Below are 18,835 nucleotides of genomic sequence, written 5' to 3'. Positions count from 1 at the left end.
AGCAAGGCAGGCCCCCACCTCCCACATGCAATCCAGGGAGAACCCCAGTTTGCCCTGCTGTGTAAGGGGCCCGCAAGGATTGAATAAAATTAAGCTCCTAAGTGACACCTCAACACATGGTGGCTACTTGAATTTCGTTTCCTGTCACATCGCTAGCTAGCCAACCTCTCGGATTAGACAGTCACATCCCGCCGGCTCGCTAAGGGGCGGGGTGAGGAAAGACAGGCAATGGCGCCTGCACGGCTCAGAACGCGGCTCCAGGTGGAGTCCGCCCGGGCACCTCCGCGGCCAGGTGAAATGCTCTGAAGCAGAAGGTGGAGTCAGAGAGCTCGTGAGCGTGTGCTTCCGGTCACGTGGTTATGCTCAACACCAATGGGAAGGGCGGATGTCACACCCGCTTCCTCACCCTGGCAACGGGCCGGTGACTACTTCCGGTGCTGTAAGGGCTCGGGGCTGACGCGGGTGAGTGTCCCTCTTTCTCACGCTGTCTGCGTTGCGGCGCGGCTTCCTCTGTCCAGAGCCCGTGCGTTCGCTGGGACGTCCTCTCCCGGGCCGGGAGAGGGCGGTGCGCGTGATGCCCCTTATCTGGGGTGGTGCTGAAGGAGCGGACCCAGGACGTCCCTCGTCCCCTCGGTCGCGCGTGGGGCCCGCGCCGCCCCCCTTCCGAGCCTTGGCTCCAGCTTGGCGACCTCATTCCCTTTCGGGGAAGGGACTATGAATGTGTGTGTGTGTGTGTGTGTGTGTGTGTGTGTGTGGTGAGGGGCGGGCTGGAGTCCTCGCTGTCCGTCACCCACTTTGCAATCTCGGGCTGCGGGTTTCTCTGAGTCTGAGGCTCGCAGAGACCCGAGGGTTGCGCCCTATTCCTGCGTGGCCGGTTGCGGCCAAAGCAGCCCCGTGTGTAATAGAGGCCTGGTTAGAGCCTCTTCAAAGCACATTGGCATTTAACTGCTCTGGAGGAGGAGGAGGAGCTGTAGAGGAGGGTGGAAAACAGGAGCTGGAGGTACCCTGCAAATAGAGGGCATCGTGTTTCCGGAAGGGGGGAGTTCAACTTGACTGGCTTCTCTGTAGGGGAGGGGAATGAAAGGTATTTTGCGGATCATGTCAACTGAGACCGTTGACTACTAGGCTAATGAGGTTTTATGCATTCAGAAGTTTAATAATTTCCTTCTTTGTTTTAAATAAACCTTTCCCTTATACTTCTATAAAGCAGTGCATGCTTATTAAAGAATATCCGGGCAATGCAGAAATATTTAAAAAGAGATCACCTCTGGTTACATCAATCCAACATTTTTATCTTTTTCTATTTTTATAGCATATTCTTAATCTGCTTATCATAGTGTATGTGTATAAAGTATGATTACAGTTGGCCATGGTTTCCTTGTGCAGATTCAACCAACCGCCGATCGAAAATATTTGAAAAAAACACTACATTGTAAGGGATTTGAGCATCCTTGGATTTTGGTATCTGAGGAGTTCCTGGAATCGGTCTCCCCCATACCAAGGAAGTACTATCACTAAAAAGCATAATTTTTGTATGTGTCATCCATTATATGGCTAGATCTTTTTACCCCTGAGATGTAATTCATATATCACAAAGTCCATCCTTTTAAATTGTAAATTTCAGTGTTTTTTTTTTTTTTAGTATATTCACAAAGTTGTGCACCCATCGTCACTAATTCCAGAACATTTTTTTATCACCTCCAAAAGAAACTCTGTACCCATTATAATCATATAATGGCAATGCGGAGGCATTAGATTCCTGCCCCCCCTTTGCATCCCCAACCCCTGGCAACCACTAATCTACTTTCTGTGTCTCTGGATTTTCCTATTCTGGACGTTGCATGTAAATGGAATCATGTAATATGTGCCTTTTTGTGCCTGGCTTTCATTTAGCATAATGTGTTCAAGGTTCATCCATGTTGTATTATGTATCATACTTCATTCCTTTTTATGGCAGAATAATATTTCATTATATGACTATGCCACATTTTGTTTAGTCATCATTTGATGGACATTTGGGTTGTTTCCACTTTTTTTTTTTTTTTTAAACAAATTCCTTTTTTCTTTTTTTTTTATTGGGGAATATTGGGGAACAGTGTGTTTCTCCAGGGCCCATCAGCTCCAAGTCATCGTCCCTCAATCCAGTTGTGGAGGGCGCATCTCAGCTCCAAGTCTGGTTGCCATTTTCAACCTTTAGTTGCACAGGGCGAAGCCCACCATCCTATGCGGAAATTGAACTGGCAACCTTGTTGAGAGCTCATGCTCTAACCAACTGAGCCATCCAGCGGCCTCTCCGGCAGCTCAGCATGTCTTCACTGTAGTTGTGGAGGGCGCAGCTCACTGGCCCATGTGGGAATCAAACCAGCAACCCTGTTGTTCAGGGCTCTCGCTCTAACCAACTGAGCCATCCGGCTGCCCCATGGGTTGTTTCCACTTTTTGACTCTTATGAATAGTTTTGCTACAGACATCCAAGTACAAATTTTTGTGTGGACATATGTTTTCAGTTATTTTAGGTATAGACCTAACAGTGGAATTGCTGGGTCATATGGTAACTTTTTGAGGAAATGCTGTGTGTTTTCCAAAGTGGCCTGCATGCGCAGGATATGAAGTTGAGATTTCTCCATATCCTTGCTAACACTTATTGTCTGTCTTTTTGATTATAGCTATACTATTGGTTGTGAAATGGCATCTCACTGTGGTTTTTATTTGCATTTCCCTGATGGCTGATATTAAGCATTTTTTTGCTGTGCTTATTGGCCCTTTGCATATATTTAGAGAAATGTCTGTTCAATTCCTTTACCCGTTTTTTAAAGTTGTGTGAGTTCTTTATGTAGTCTGGGTGAGTCCCTTATCAGACATAGGGTTTGCAATTTTTTTTTTTTTTTTTGCATTTTCTCCATTTTGTGGCATCTCTTCACTTTCTTGGATGGTGTCCTTTGAAGTACAAAGATTAAAATTTTGATGAAGCTCAATTTATCTTTTTTTTTTTTTGGTTGCTTGTGCTTTCGGTGTGATATCTAAAACCATTGCCAAATTCAAGGCCATGAAGATTTACCTCTGTTTTTTCCTAAGAGTTTCATAGTTTTAGCTCTTACATTTAGGTGTTGCTATATGTAGAGTTAGTTTTTGTATATGATGAGAGGTGGGCATCCAAATTCTTTTTTTTTGCATGTAGTATCCAGTTCTCCCAGCACTATTTGTTGAAAAGCCTGTTCTTTCCCAATTGAGTGGCTTTGGCACTCTTGTCGAAAACCAATTGACAATATATATGTAGGTTATTGTTATCTTAAGCATTTCATTATGTTGTACATTTAGCTCACTCCCTGTTTTTTGTTTTTTTAAATTATTCTGTGTTAAACACAGCATTAAAGGCATAAAACATTTTCTGTATTTAAAGTTGTTTTGGTAGAAAGTGTTTTCAGAAGTGTAATTCCTGGGTCAAAGATGAAATAAATATGTTTTAGAGCTCATTTAATGAAGCATTAAACTTTCAGTGTCATGATGTTAAAAGCAACGGAACACCTTCTCACTTATCAGTTGTTATCGCTTAAGGGCTGGATTTCTCTAAGAGCCTTTTTGCTGTGCGATGGATGGAATCCACAACTTCCTCCTTCAACTGCTTCTGAAAGACTAAGTAAATCTAGAGCAAAAACTTCAACACCAGGGGCAAACAGGGCATGTAATTTTCTAAATGGTTTAAAGAAAAGAAAATAGTGTCATCGCATGAAGTAGGAAAATAAAACAGTCTTTGAGAGAAATGGGGTAAAAATATGGACCTTAAATCAGTGCCATGAAAGTCCCAGAATAAAACAATGTTTTATTCTGAGTTTCTCTTCTGGCCTTGATAATGAAGTTAATTTATATTCATCTTAGTCTCAGAGATGGCTAACTTAAATCGGTCTCTTTTTAGTTGATAGTAGCCAGTAAAAAAAAGTTGAAATACAAAAGGTTATTAGGAGAAAATCAAGTTTCCCTTTCATCCTTGCCCCTCAGTCTCCCAGTTCTCCTTAGAGGTATCCATGGTACGGTTACTTGTGTCTGTATAGATTAGTTCCTGCATAGTGTATCTCTGGAAACATAGGGTATACAAATTATACATTTTAAGGCTCTTGATACTGACAAATTCTTTTTCAAAATGGTTGTATTAGTTTATTGGCAGCTACAGTTCTAGTTAGAAAGATTCATTTTTGTTGGTATTTCTTTGAATATTCTTTCCATAATATTGGATAACCAGTTTATATTTTCTCTTTTATGTATTGTCTGCTCATGTCTTTTGGCATGCTATTTGTCTTGATTGGAGTTGTCCTTTATTAGATTTATTTTGGCAGCTTTTTGTGGATGGATGTTTTATGATAGCCTGGACTTGGGGAGAAAAGCTAAAATGTTTTTGTAACATTTACAAAAGATGTGAGCCGAACAAGGGTCAGGACAGTAGGGAAAAAGAAGTTAAATGCTTGAGGAAGAAATCTATAGGATTTGGAAACTGGGTGCAGTTCAAGATGACTTTAAGGTGAGTTACAAAAGGATGGTGCTGTTAAGAAAAATAAGGAGTAATGTGGAAAGAACTAGACTTCTGGGGAAAGATGAGTTTGTTTGGGGTAGGCTAAAATTGAGGAGGATCCAGGCCGAGTGATCCAGGCTTGTGGCTGGAGCTCAAGAGACAGAAGAGTTAGGAATCATCTAATTTACCGAGAGGATAGTTTGAAAGGTTGGCAGTGGATGAAATTGCTGAAGGAGACGTTTGAGAATATGCTCATGGACAGACCGTCTGAGACTCATGTTAAGAGGACAAAGCTGGGAGGGACCGTGAGGAGCTAGGACGGTAGACTGGCATGCTTGCCAAGGAGAGCAGGGGATCTAGAGAATGAAAGGTTGCAAGAAGAGGATTAAGAAAAGGCCATGAGGGTTGGTGGACTTGGAAAAGATACATCGCATGGCTAAAGATACAATTTACGGGAAGCAAGAAGTTTTTTCCCCCCAAAAAAACAGTTTTATTAAGATATAATTCATTTATCATATAATTTAGCCACTTAAAGTGTCGATGGTATTTAATATATTTGGAATTTTGCAACCATCAGCACAACCGATTTTAGAACATTTTATTGCCCCAGAAGAAACCCTGCCCTCAATTAGCAGTCACTCCCCTATTCCCCTCTTTCCTCCCAGCCCTAGTCAACCACTAATCTACTTCATGTCTTTCTGTATTTGCCTACTATGGACATTTTATATAAATGGGAGCATATAATATGTGGCCTAATATCTTTCATTGTTTTCAAGTTCGATTCATGCCATAGTACATATCAGTACTTCATTCCTTTTTATGGCTAAATAATGTTTCATCGTATGAATAAAGCATATTTTGTTTAATCATAGTTTGTTCATGGACATTTGAGTTGTTTCCACTTTTTGACTATTACGAATAATTCTGCACTAAACATCCATGTACGAGTTTTTGTGTGGACATGTGTTCAGTTCTCTTGGATGTATACCATGGAGTGGAATTGCTGGGTCGTATGCCAACTTTATGTTTAACATTCAAGCAACTGTTGCAGAGAATGGACAAGTTGCCAGTGTTTCTTAGAAATAATAAAATAAATTTTAATATTATCACTGGTAGGAAATTGCAAAATGTCCATATTCAGACATATTAGTCAGAAATAAAGGCATGATAAAAATGGATCTATAAAGTTGATATTTGTTGTGTAAAACTATAACATGTTTTGCATCTCCTTTCGTTGGAAACCTTTTGTGTTGGGTTTTATCTCAAAGCTTAGCTGAAGCATTAGACATTTTTCTTGTGCATGTATTGATGGAAGTATGCTTCATCAGTTTCAAATAGTGATTTGTAATAATGACTACAGATGTGATAAAAACATCACAGGGATGTTTGGTGTTAATCTATGATCATGATTTATTTTTTACTCTTCCGTCTTAACTGTAGAGATCAAATACTGTGATTTATTTATTTATTTAAAACTTTTACCTATAGTTTGTGTGGCTCCAGAAGTTAAAGACCCAGAAAAACAAAAACAAAAAAGAGCTCTTGGGCCCTTATTGTTGATTGGCCATGTTTTTGTTTATTCCTTTCCTAGGTGGGTAGAGTGTTGAGAAATTTCAGAATATGGCATTTTCCCTCTTACTGCAGTTTTTAAGTAGGATTTCATAGGCTTGTCCTGTTTTGGAACTTGGACTTAGCTAGTACCTTGTATTCCCATAAATAAATACAAAATTTTAAATAAGGAACACACTCAGATTGTCCAAAATTGAAAGGTATGTGACGTTGAACGGTGAAATTTCTATATCATCTTTGTCCATCAGTCATCCAAATCTACTGGTGACCACTATTAGACTATTTTTGGGTATATTCTTCTAGATTTATACTTTGCACATATATTTCGCTGTATTCTTTTTTTTCTCCCCTCCTTCAAAATGTGGTGTTGCATATATTTTTGTACCATGCCCTTTTTATTTACCAAAATATCTTCAAGATCGGTCATTCCATATTTATATATCAAGAACATTCTCATAGTCCCCTCCAGTGCCTGCTTTTATTTTTAACCCTTCCCATCAAGACATATGGTTGGTTCATGTCATTCCTATTGCAGATAATCCTTCAGTGTGCATTTGTAATTTTGTTCGATTTTGCCAAATGACCCTTGTTGAGTGGTATTAATTTATGCTGCTACTACTAATGTATGAGAAATCCTGTTTCTCTATATCCTCAAAACATGGATGTTATCTTACTTTTTGATGTTTTCCAGCCCAAGTTGAAAAATGGCATTTGAGTGTAGTTTTAGTTTGCATCTTTCTTTTGAGTGAGTTTTAGCATCTTTTGATCTGTTTAAACTGTTACGTAATTTTTCTGTGAACTGGGATGTGCCCATTAGCCCTTTTTTGTCTTTTTTTAGTCATTTGTTGGAACTCTTTATTTATTAGGTAGGTCAGACCTTTAATGGGTTCTGAGTTAAACAAAAACTGATGTTGGAAAAAGTTGCTTGATTTCTAATTGAATTAAAAACATTCCAGTAACCACTGTGAGTTGGAGGCCAGAGTTGTACATTGGATGGCCTGTCTGCTTGAGTTCTTGTCCTAGTCCAGCAGAATGTTGAGGCCAACATTTCTGGAGTTCATTGAGATGACATGGTTTGCAAAATAAATATATTCCAGATAGTGTCTGAGGGATGGTAGGTTGCTCAAGAAATAGCATATTAATTCATCTTTCACATTTTATTTTTTCACACAAGCTTGAGAAGCAATGTTGACAATCTCTCCTATATGTTAAAAAGCTTATTACAGACAATTTTATTCATTATAAAATGTAGATGTTCTAATTTTTTATTTACAAAAAAATGTATCTGATGACAGAGTAGTTTGAAGTTTAATAAAAGTTTTTTGGATGTGTTTTTATTTTTACTGAGGCTTTTAATTTTCCAAAGCCTGAATTTTTACTTAATCTGTTTTTGTGGGGACTAGTGGACCCAAGCTCATTTCATGGCTGGGTCAGACATGATGGCCTGTATAGGCTGATTACAGATGAAACGTAATCATTTAAATTCAACAGACACATGGATAAATAGAAACCTATCTTACAGAAATAACCAAAGTCAAATAAAGGTAATTGAGGCAGATCCTTGTGAAGTCTTCAGAAGAAAACCCATCCTTAGAAAGACAGGCACGATCACAACACAAAAACGGAAACAAGCATTTTAATTCACTGTTTATTTAATCAGCTCTGTACTCTTTTGTAATCAGAATTTTTTCTTGCATTTATGAATACATGTAAACATTTTAATACAACAGCATATATATATGTATATACATATACCCACACAAAACCATTTGTCTTTTAAATTAAATGTTATGTAATAAAAATTTAAATAAACTCTTTTAAACCAGGAATTAAAGGAACTTAAAATACCATATTGCAGTGTTTTTCTGACCATCTCTGGTGTAAAGGACCAACTTGAAAAAAATTTTCAACCCATTGGTGACTGTTTCTTTTGTAAAAATGCAAAAACAACCAAAAACAAAAAACCCAGACACAACTGAAATATGGAACTGTGAATGAAAGATACATAATAAAAGCTAAAATTTTTGTTAAATTTAGATAAAATTGTTTCAAAAATATAGTTGTTTCAAAAAAATGAGGAAATAGAAAAATACAAAAACTTTGTTTATAAAAAAATGAAAAAACATTGTTTATTGAAAACACGCATAAAGCAATTAATATATTAATAAAATAATAATTTCTTGCAGACTGGTAACAAACACTCGTATGCAGACCACACTTCGAGTAGCACTGCTTTTTTGGATTAGGCAGCTAAGTCACTCTTTATGTTAGCATTTATATTTTATATTGGAAAAGAAAGATTCGTACCCCTCCCCACTTCTCAATTTAGAATAAGGTACAGATTTTTATGTAACAGTGTGAATCTAGGTGTTAAGTAGTTCCAACCACCTTAATCTTGGATTTTCTTTAAATCTATGTGTCGATTTTTAAATGATCCATTTTTCCCTAATATGAAATATGAAATGTATTCTGCCATCGTTATTGTTACTAAGCTAAGATTGCTAGAAGATTGTGAGAAAAATTAGAAACTTTGTCATATAAGTTGCTTGTAATTTATTAAATTTTATAATTCATAATTTATCTGTTGAGAACCTCAAAAATAATGTTTTCATGACAATTAAGTTTTTGCACAAGTGTTAATTTCTTGGTTTAGTCGTAGAACTTTGTTAGCATTTGTGTTTTACAGCTGAGCTGTGGAACATTAAACTTTTCCTTAAGAGGTTCTTCATAGCAGCGTGAATCTATGTGTTTCGTTTCTTTAAGCAGCAATCTGTAGATCCTAAATGTTCTCACCACACATGAAAAATTGTAATTATGTGAGGTGATGGAGATGTTAACTAACCTTATTGTGGTAATCGTTTTGCAGTGTATACATGTATCAAGTCATCACGTCCTACACCTTAAACTTACACAATGTTATATGTCAATTGTATCTCAATAAAGCTAAAAAAAAAGTAAGCAATGTAGGCATTATGTCAAGGCTTGGTGATGTTGCCAACACTGCCTGTGATTCTAGAATGTCCCAGAGATTATTAGCATTTGGTTTGGAGGGAATAGAAAGTGATATTTAAGTTATGTTGAGGTTTTTTTCAACGTAGATAAAATGAAAGGTAAAATATTTTTGGATTCATTGTGAAGTCTTTTACAACAGTTCTTTTGTTTGTATGACTTCAAGCAAGTACTGTCAAGTGGACAGAGAGATTTAAATTCTCACCTTGCTGTATTCTTTGTTATTATCCAGTTAAATAACTTTAAAGTTAGGTTTTTTGAAAGTTATCGTTGTACTAATTTGTATAAGTTACATGTGTATTAGTAGAAAGGAATGCATATCATCTTTGTCTGTTTTCCTTTAGGGTAATTTCTCACCTGCAATTACTCCTGGATGGAAGTATGCTCTTTTCCCAATAGAAGATGGTAATCTCGGAGAATGACCATGGAGAAGGGGATGAGTTCTGGAGAAGGGCTGCCTTGCAGATCATCTCAGGTTTCGGCTGTTAAAATAATAGCCAAAGAGCTGGAAACCAAGCAGTCTCATAAAGGGAAGAGAGGGGGCTTTGTGTTGGTGCATGCAGGTACGTTCCTAGTGAATGAGTCAGAGATAAAAATGTTTGTTTTTTTCTTGCCTTGAAGTACACTAAGAATTGAATTTCACCTCTGGAGGAGGCAACCTACCAGAGAGGAACCAAAGAGATTGACTTTAATGTAGTGAGAGCCTTCCCTAACTCTCCACTTGGAAGATCTTATGACACTTCTTCCTATATCTTCTTCACTCCACTACCCTATTATTTACTTTTACCCTAGGTAATAGATACACTATTTAGGTAGTGTTAAAATCAGACAAAGTAATTTCTTAAACTCTGGGTTGTAGTTTTAAAAATAATGCTGCTGAAAAAATTTTATTGACCTCGATTTGTCTATGGCCATCGTAGAGTATAGTTGCACAGTCTTAGAGCGAGTTTGCCTTCTTAATACTGTAAATGAGGAACCGTGACACCAGAGAGGTTGAGCGGCATGAGCCACATGGCCAGTTTGTGCTGGAGCCAGGTTGAGAAAACCTTAAGTGGGCCCTTAAGTCCCAGGCAATATAATATACATCAGCCTGTAATCTCTACTTCAGAGGACCTCAAGGACAGATAATGTGAAGTTCAACCCTTGGGTCCCCCATCACTGAAGGGCCTTGGGTTTCAGAGCAGTGTACCTTCGCCCAGGTTTGCTCAGGAGGCTTTTTTTTCTTTAATCATTGTTATTTGTCTGAATTTAGAGTCTAAAGTTCATGACCTCTGTGAAGGAAGAAGAATGACTGGTTCTTTTAACTTTCCTCAGAGAAGAGAGGAGCAAGATTAGCTTTGATATGGGGTGAGGAGTGGAATTGTTTCTTCTTGTTAAATAGGTGTCCTTTTTGGTTATTAACCTTTGGCTGTATTTAGACTGGACAACTTGGAAAGTCTTACAGAATCTGATCCAGAAGAATCTAAAAAAAGAAAAAAAAAAGCCAGGTTCAATTTCCTTTTCTTTCAAATTATTTTACAAAGAAATGAGGTAAATTTATAGAAATAATCCTGGGACTAGAACTCCTGCCTTCAGACTCCTGAGCCATTGTTCTTTCTAATACACTATGTTGAAGGTGAAACTTTCATAGTACCCAGTGAGTTATTTTACTCAGAATGAGTATTTGAAAATCGTACAAGAAAGGTCTGACATTTATAACAAGCAAGCTTTTAATTAGTTGGAAAGCATTGCTTTCTATGCCTGTCATAGTAGTATCCATCTTTTCTCAGACACACTTGATGGTAATGGTTCCTAGATGAAATTGCTGCTGGGGCCGGTAGTAATTGGAGGAAATCTGGGTTATGGCATAATTGTGTGGATTGAGAGTGACTGCCCCTTCTTAATTAAGAAAGTCAGATTGATTATGCAGAACTGTGTATCTTACACAATTAAGGGACAGAATTTCAATTTCTCATCCAGTGTAGAGATTTCAGTTTTTTTTTTTTTTTTAGTACTAGAAAAGAGTTGTCCAAATTTTAGTCATTTGAATAGTAGATTCTTGATTTTTCTTACATCAGTATACTACCTGTACTGTTTACCTAATGTTAAAAAACACTTTTTCATCTTAAAATTTTAAAGATGAAACTTATCTTTACTGAAATGGAATTTCAGTGTCATTTGCATGAAGAGAAAATAACTTTAGACCAGTCAAACAAAACGGTGTAATTAAATTTTACCTCGTTCCCGTTGAGTGTCAGTGACTTGGATCCTAAGCCTACCTCTCCTTTGTTAAATAGAGGAATTAGCAAGTGTTAACCAGATATTAAAGATTTACTGGGGCCCTATTGAGACTTTTTCCCTATTCTAAAACCGAAGGATTTATATGTTAATGCTATTAATGCTATCATCTATACACTAAAGTTGTCTCTTTGGCAATAGTGTCGCAGTCTTTGGGAAACACTGCGGAAAACCTGGGGCCCTGAGATCTAAGACAGCAGACCTGAGATCACCTTAGTAGAGAGCCATGAAGAGAGGCCTATTAAACATATTGGAGCAGGTTCTGTGAAGTCCTGAGAAACAGGATTAGAATTTGGGTGTATTATGGATTCTGTTGCTTGGATTCTGTATCTTTTCTGCTCTCTTGGGTCACTTAACCATGGCTTCATGGCCAGTTCTTTCTCTGACTTGAGGAAAGGAGGGTTAAGTTTGTGCAGTCTTCAGCTTCACATGAGGAGCCATAAGAATTAGAGATATATATATAGTTCTTAACCTTCCTTTTGTTGTACCTCTATGGAGCCTTGTGGGGAGGAGGGGTCAGAACTTTGACTAGAAGCCTAATTATCACAGCAGTTTAAGGTCTCTTGGTTTCTTTCTTACTTAGATTATTCTCAAATCCCTCACTAAGCAAGTATTAATCCTTTTAGGGAAACAAATTTCAGAGCCCTTCTTTTGAGGAAGTTGCTGGGTTTTGATCAAAAGACACAGACTGCCAGAATTTCTAATAGGCAATCGTGAATATACCATCACTGAGGTTTCAGAGATACCCTGAGCTTACATTCCAGGAGGTGGAGAGGATGTATAAAGGTTTGGACAGGAGTGCTGGTATTATTGGTGGTGGTTGTGGACAGGCAGGATGTAACATCCCTCAACTTCAAATGTTATTCAGAAACTACCTAGTTTTCTAGTTACTCTTAAGAATTCTGGATTCCCGAATGGCAGGTGCTTTGTAAAGATCAACAGAGGAACTGTCCCTGACACTGCCTGGGTTATCAACTCCAGACCAAAGAACTTCTGATTTTCGAGAGAGGTTTTTCAGAAGGAGGAAAGGTGACCTTGGTAAATCCTCTTTGGGGATATGAGCTATTTCTAGTACCTCTTCCAGGAAAACAGCTTTTGAAAAAGTAGGTAAGGCATGGTATTAAAAAGGCTTTTATGATGGCAAAAGAAACTGTTAGATTTTTAAAACTCCATATAGTTGAGACAATAATTTTATTGTCACTAGGAAAGCATCAGTTTGTATGACCCATTTATATAATACAAGCAAGGGCTCTGATATTTTAATGAATACTAACAATTGGTTGGTTTGTTCCACTACAGGTGCAGGTTATCATTCTGAATCCAAAGCCAAGGAATATAAACATGTATGCAAACGAGCTTGTCAGAAGGTATGAAGGGAATGTATATGATAGAAATATTTCAGTTTTGACCATAAAGCAGCTTTACCTTGAATTTCAAAATTTTAAGGTTTGATTTATTAGATTTATTTTGATTATTAGATAATCTTTGGTTTGGACCATAAAATATTTTTGCTCATATTTGTCAGGTCTTTTTAAATTTTGTTTTGTGTTTTTTTATTCTCCAAGTCATGCTTATATCTTTCCTTTCCCAGATTAAAGTTTGTGTTTTTGGAATTATTGGCATATAATCATATATTTTTTAATTTTTGCAAAGACTCTGAGCTGTACAGGAAGAGTAGGGAAACAGCTCAGAAGCAGCCAGTGTGTCTATGAAGGGAAGAAAAAAGTACTAACAAATGAAAATGGATGCTTTTTTTAGGGAGCTTATCCTGTATATTTTCCTTCTGTTTTTCATCACAAAGTTTGTATCATAGAAATACATTGTTATTGCTGAGTTAGCTTTGTCCTTTACTTAGTTGTGCTTTTTTTTTCTCTTTGGTTTTTGAGGTTTTGCTTAATTGTTGAATATTTAATGTAGAGCCAGGAATGGACTCAGAAGAAATGTTATTTGTTTTCATTTTGATCCTGACTATATGCTCTTGTAGGCAAACCTTCCATTACTTTTTATGCAAATAGAATGTTAATAGGATATTGTGAATCAAGTAAATATCAGTTTTTCAGCGCTTGATTTATATTTACATACCATTTTAAAGAAAGATTATACTTTATTAGAGATCTAAGCTTTTTTCTTATGAATAAAATCCCATAAATAAATAATATTTTGTTATAGGGATTTTATTGGTTTTTTTTAAAAATTTAAAATAAAGCTAAAAAGTTCTCTAAGCTATTTTGTATTTTTTATCTTATTTTTCAAAGTGTGAAATCTTTTCATTATCTGAAAAGAAATAAGTTGTACTTATGTACAACTAAGGTAGTCCTAGAAACCTAATACATTTGGAGTATATAATCAACTTCCTCAATTTATACAACGAATGAACTTCTTAAAAGTTTAATACAATTCTCAGTTTTTCAGCTTTCTCTTTGTTGATTAAATTGGAGCTTTAATAGTTCATTAGAAATCAGTCTTCCTTCTCTTTCTTTCCTGTATTAATTTATACCCCTGAAACAAAGTGATTTCATAGACCTTTACTCTCTGTAGTTATGCTACCAAAGAATATGATTTGTTTATCTCACTATAAAATACATGATAGTATTAAAAATGCTTTTGTCAAATGTATATTTCCATCTAAGGATTGTGAAATGCCTCTGTGACTGGAAGTTACTGTGTTTTATAGTTAGGGTTAGGATGAGTATTAATAATTAGGGTTAGGATGAGTATTAACAGTGGGAAGAGAAATGATTAGCTTAGTCTGAGCTTCAGTTGTCTATATAAAATATGAATTGTCAGCATATTTAAACCAAACGGAATTCATATGATTTCTATGGCTATTTGAATTGTCCTGTGATGAATGAAGCCCCTTTTCTTACTAAATTCCTTGTACTTTGCATTTAGTGGCTATATTTTTTTCATTGTCTTAATTCAAATAATAAGTGAGCTATGAGGTATGATCAAACAATATGGTGAATGTTTAAATTTAAAAAAATTATTATAGTAAAAGACATATTGCCATTAATTCCCCTCAAAATATTCCCCCTCGCTTCAAACATACTTATCCCATCGTTCTTGCCACTTTCTGAAGCAGTTTTGGAAGTCCTCTTTCGTGTCTTTTATTTTATTTTATTGGGGAACAGTGTGCTTCTCCAGGGCCCATCAGCTCCAAGTCGTTGTCCTTCAATGTAGTTGTAGAGGGCGGAGCTCACTGGCCCATGTGGGAATCGAACCTGCAGCCCTGTTGTTCAGAGCTTGTGCTCTAACCAACTGAGCCATCCAGCTGCCCCTTTCATGAGTGTCTTTAGTTGAGCTGTCATTGCTGCTTCGATATCCTGAATCATTTTGACTTTGGGGAAGAGCCAGAAGTCACACGATGCCAGATCTGGTGAATAAGGTAGATGAGGACACACTGTAATGTTTTTATTTGACAGAAATTGCTGTATACCAGAAACAATGTGTGACACGGATTGTTGTCCTGATGATTTACGGCACACTTTAAAACACACCTTCTCTCGACTGTAACTCATACCCGACTGACTGCACCGAACAAGTTGAAATTTGTCACACACTGTTACTAAGGTTCGATATACCGCTTCTGTATTGAAGATCCCTGCCTTTCCGTTGGATGGCACTTGGCAGCAGCATTCACCGTATTTTGTGATCACAATGGAAAGGCTCTGTGTCACACATGGTTTCTGGCACAGCAATTTCTGTCAAATAAAACATTGTGGTGTGTCCTCATCCACCTTATTGACCAAATCTGGCACCATGCGACTTCTGGCTCTTCCCCACAGTCAAAATGACTGTGAAAGGTAAACATTTTGAATCGATTCATAAATTATTCTGAATATAAATACATGCTTATTTTAAATCTAAGTCGAGTGTATCTTGAAGTATGGAATTGAACTAGTGATCAGTTTTTATTAACTCTATATAGCTCCTACACTTTTTTTAGCCTTTGGAAAGTTTCTGGGTATGTTTGAGAAGTTGTGGTTTTACAATGGATAATCTTTCACCTTGGTTTCATAGGCAATTGAAAAGCTACAGGCTGGTGCTCTTGCAACAGATGCAGTGACTGCAGCTCTGGTGGAACTTGAGGTACTTCTTTTCTCTATGTTTTACTTAAAATATTTGTGAATTTATGTTTGTTATTCTTAAATGACTTGAAACTGTTGAGTTAGTCAGCCATTCAATTACATGACCAGTGTTTCCCAACAATGTTAACAAAGTTGTGAGAAGCCTGTGCTATTATTATTAGGTTGTTTTCACTGAGGACTTTTCTGACTAATATAAAAAAGTTGGTTAAATTCCTTTTCCCCTGGTTTTGTGAGATTCATGTATATAAAAGTTGCTGGTGATTGGATACTTAAATATTCTCCATATTTTCAGTAGGAAAATTCCTGAAGTTAACTCCCCCCAAAAGTAATATATGTTCAGAAAACAAAAAATTTCAACTGTTTAGAAGCGTCTAATATGGGAGGAGAAGTTTTCTCACCAACCAAACAGTTCAATATATATCCTGAAGCTATGCTCTGTGAAGTGTGATTTTAGGTTGGTCTCCAGTTAACTGCAGACATTGAGGAATTCAGTGGGGAGGTTCTCAAGTTGGGTGGAATTCTTTGTATACCAGAGTGAGGGTCTCTCAGCTCTCTTAATAGGAAACCTTGATGAGTTTATCCAGGGGATACTGAAGCCTTCAGAAGACCGACTTCTACTGCTCAAACTTAGAGAAGCTAGATTTGTGTAAGTCAGCTTAGAGGATTATAATGAACACATAATTTTTTGGTTGAGAAGACAACTAGGGCAATCAAATAAGACAGGAAGGTAAAAGAGATGAGTTTGAGGAAGGAGGTGATAGAGTGGCTGATTGTGGCTCTTGTGTTTAGGCTCTCATACCCTGTTTCCCTGAAAATAAGACCTACCCGGACAGTCAGCTCTAATGCGTCTTCTGGAGCAAAAATTAATATAAGACCCGGTCTTATTTTACTATAATATAAGACCGGGTATGATATGATATGATATATGATAATATACCGGGTTATATTAATTTTTGCTCCAAAAGACTCATTAGTGCTGATTGTCCGTGTAGGTCTTATTTTCGGGGAAACACATTATTAGGGCACCTATCCTGTCATGCCAGGCCTTGTTTTCCCTGTGAAAATTGCCCAGGAGTTTACCGAAAGTCCTAGCCGTGTTTTCTGAATATTCTCTTGCTTAATTGTGGAGCTGCACTTTTGATCATGCTTAGCAGATTTTAACTCTCTGTTAACACTTTTAGCGTGGTCCTAGTGTAGTCAAGGAAGGTGAACATTTATGGTGGACACCAGTTCTATTGTAGTTTGGTCCCAGAAGCATCCGATTTGGGGATATGTGGTCCCCTCCTATTGTGAGTAATACTTCTAATTTTAGTGTATGTGCTACCGAAGCGAGTTATAGTGATACTTCTCATGCCAGTTCTACCAGTCTTTAGCCATGTGTCTCTGGGCACCTCACAGCCTCTCCTTGACTCAGTTTTCCCATTTGTAACATGGGATAATAATTCCTACTTTGTCAAGTTGTGAAGATTAGCTGAGTTACCATGGCGATCACTTAGAACAGTGTGTGGCACATAGTAAACACCTCATAACTCTTAGCAATTATTACTATTATGAGGTGCTTTGGACATGATATACTTGAGATGAATATTTATGGTAACTGTTAATGACAAGTTTAATAATATCAAAGAAAGGTTAATTATTTACTGTGGGTAAAAGGAGAAAAGTAGTGCAAGAAAGATTGATGTATGCTTACCACCAAATCTTACCTTTTCTCAAAACACATTCACTAGGGAAGTTTCGTCTAACTTAATTTAGTTTTTAATTGCAAATTACTCTCCTTTATGCAGAAGATGGTGTCCTGAGATTACCAGTGCACGGAATCACTGTGGGTCTGGGGAAAGAAGGGTAATGAACAGCTGGGGGATATACTATAATGGCAACTATGAATTCAAAATTGAATAAAGTTTTCCGGTTTTCTTCACATTTTAGAATAACTTGAATTTTCTCAAGTCATACTTATGTTGAATATTTAATTACATTTTTCTCAAGTGATGTATGAATCCTACTTTTAGAAAAAGTTTACTTATTTATAAATAGTATAAACTTAAATATTATTTAAAATACATTTTGGAATAATTTGTTTCACATGAATAAGTGAGCTTTATAATTTTGAGTGATGACCTGTGTTTTTTAGGAGTGTGGATATGAAGGGTTTTTTTCCCTAAACAAACATGTTCTGTTATTTTTGATTGTTATGTGCATAATGGTAGCATAGAATACTGGCCTGAATGAGGTTAGCATACTTTGCCCCCTTTAATTATTAAATTTGGAGGAAGAATTTCAATGTATTATCTTTCAAAATTCATTTTTATGTGGAATCTTTGATTGAAATACTATATGTTTGTAGTTTTTATAAAGGCTAAGGCTACACTAACTGGAAGAATTTTCCTGAATCTTAAGAATTAAGTTGGCAGTCATGCTTATATTGCCCCCTGCAGTTTCAGTCACCTTGTTTAATTGTGATTCGTCACTCGAGATCTTCAAATAGAGTTCAGTTGAAGAGGTATTGTCATAGTTTGGGTTAATGGGAAGATACATGAAAGTCAGAGACGAATATTTTCCGTATTTTGAGAAATATAAACAATAGTATTAAGTCCTTTTAGTCTGCCGAAAAGTCCCAGAGAGAGTCTGATTTATACTGTTATGTTTGAGAGTAACTACTTATCTTTAGTATTGATCAATCTATTCAGTAGAGTCCTAAGGCAGTCTGTGAGTCTTGTACTAATTATTGAATAGATTTGGATAATCATCATAGCTTTTCTTTTGACTTTGTGATATACTTCTTGACTAAAACAAAACTGTATTTTTAAAACTTGCCTCTTTTGTTATTACTTAGGCAGATAACAAAAATCGATTTGAATTCCTTGAACACTTTACAAACTGTGAATTGAAATGACTGAAATGGTTTAATGGTCCTTATTGGTTATAAGGAGTATCTGGCCTTGTATTTTGGAAAAATATAAAACTTTACACTTATCCAAATAGTGAAAAGTACACTGATCTGAACTTGATACCACAGAGAAGGAAAAGACAAGGTGAAAGGAAAGAAAGTTTGTAATATATATAATATATAATAAAAAGTGATGTCTTAGGTGGCCTAGGTACTTGTACAGGCCACCTAGACATATCATTGTTGAGCTTTTCTTGGAAACAGATTACCTTGTGTGCTTTCATTTATCTTGTCTACCAGTACAGACAAGTGATGTTTTCCTAAGACTACCACTTCTGGGTAACAGAATGGGTGTTTCCTTCATTTAAATAAGGGAGGCAGGGACAAGAGCTTAAATTCCTGTCTATTAAACGGACTAGCTTCTCTCTTTAGGGTTTTGGGAGGGAAGGTGGCCAGTTCCGTAGGAAAGGTGTTCTGTAGAGTGGAAATGAAAATGATGT

General features: G+C 36.8%; 1 protein-coding gene across 4 annotated transcripts in view; it reads left to right on the top strand.

Annotated features, from left to right (window-relative positions):
- Positions 1–399: 399 nt before the first annotated feature.
- Positions 400–18,835, top strand: part of TASP1 (taspase 1) — a 245,179-nt gene continuing 226,743 nt past the window's right edge. For 3 of the 4 annotated variants that reach the window (XR_004421841.1, XM_033095350.1, XM_033095348.1), the window contains exons 1-4: positions 400–462; positions 9,425–9,643; positions 12,657–12,724; positions 15,378–15,446. Coding sequence is in view for 3 of the 4 variants with exons in the window: in XM_033095350.1 (XP_032951241.1) it covers positions 9,499–9,643; positions 12,657–12,724; positions 15,378–15,446 (282 nt within the window). In the remaining variant the exon portion in view is untranslated. Of the gene's footprint in view, positions 463–4,254; positions 4,512–9,424; positions 9,644–12,656; positions 12,725–15,377; positions 15,447–18,835 lie in introns of those variants that run through there. The other variant, XM_033095349.1, reaches the window with a different exon arrangement.

The sequence above is a fragment of the Rhinolophus ferrumequinum genome, chromosome 23 (assembly GCF_004115265.2).
Source record: "Rhinolophus ferrumequinum isolate MPI-CBG mRhiFer1 chromosome 23, mRhiFer1_v1.p, whole genome shotgun sequence".
NCBI classification, from domain to species: Eukaryota; Metazoa; Chordata; class Mammalia; order Chiroptera; family Rhinolophidae; genus Rhinolophus; species Rhinolophus ferrumequinum.
The sequence above is the reverse complement of the archived record's forward strand: the minus strand, read 5'-3'. Positions and strand labels throughout refer to the sequence as shown.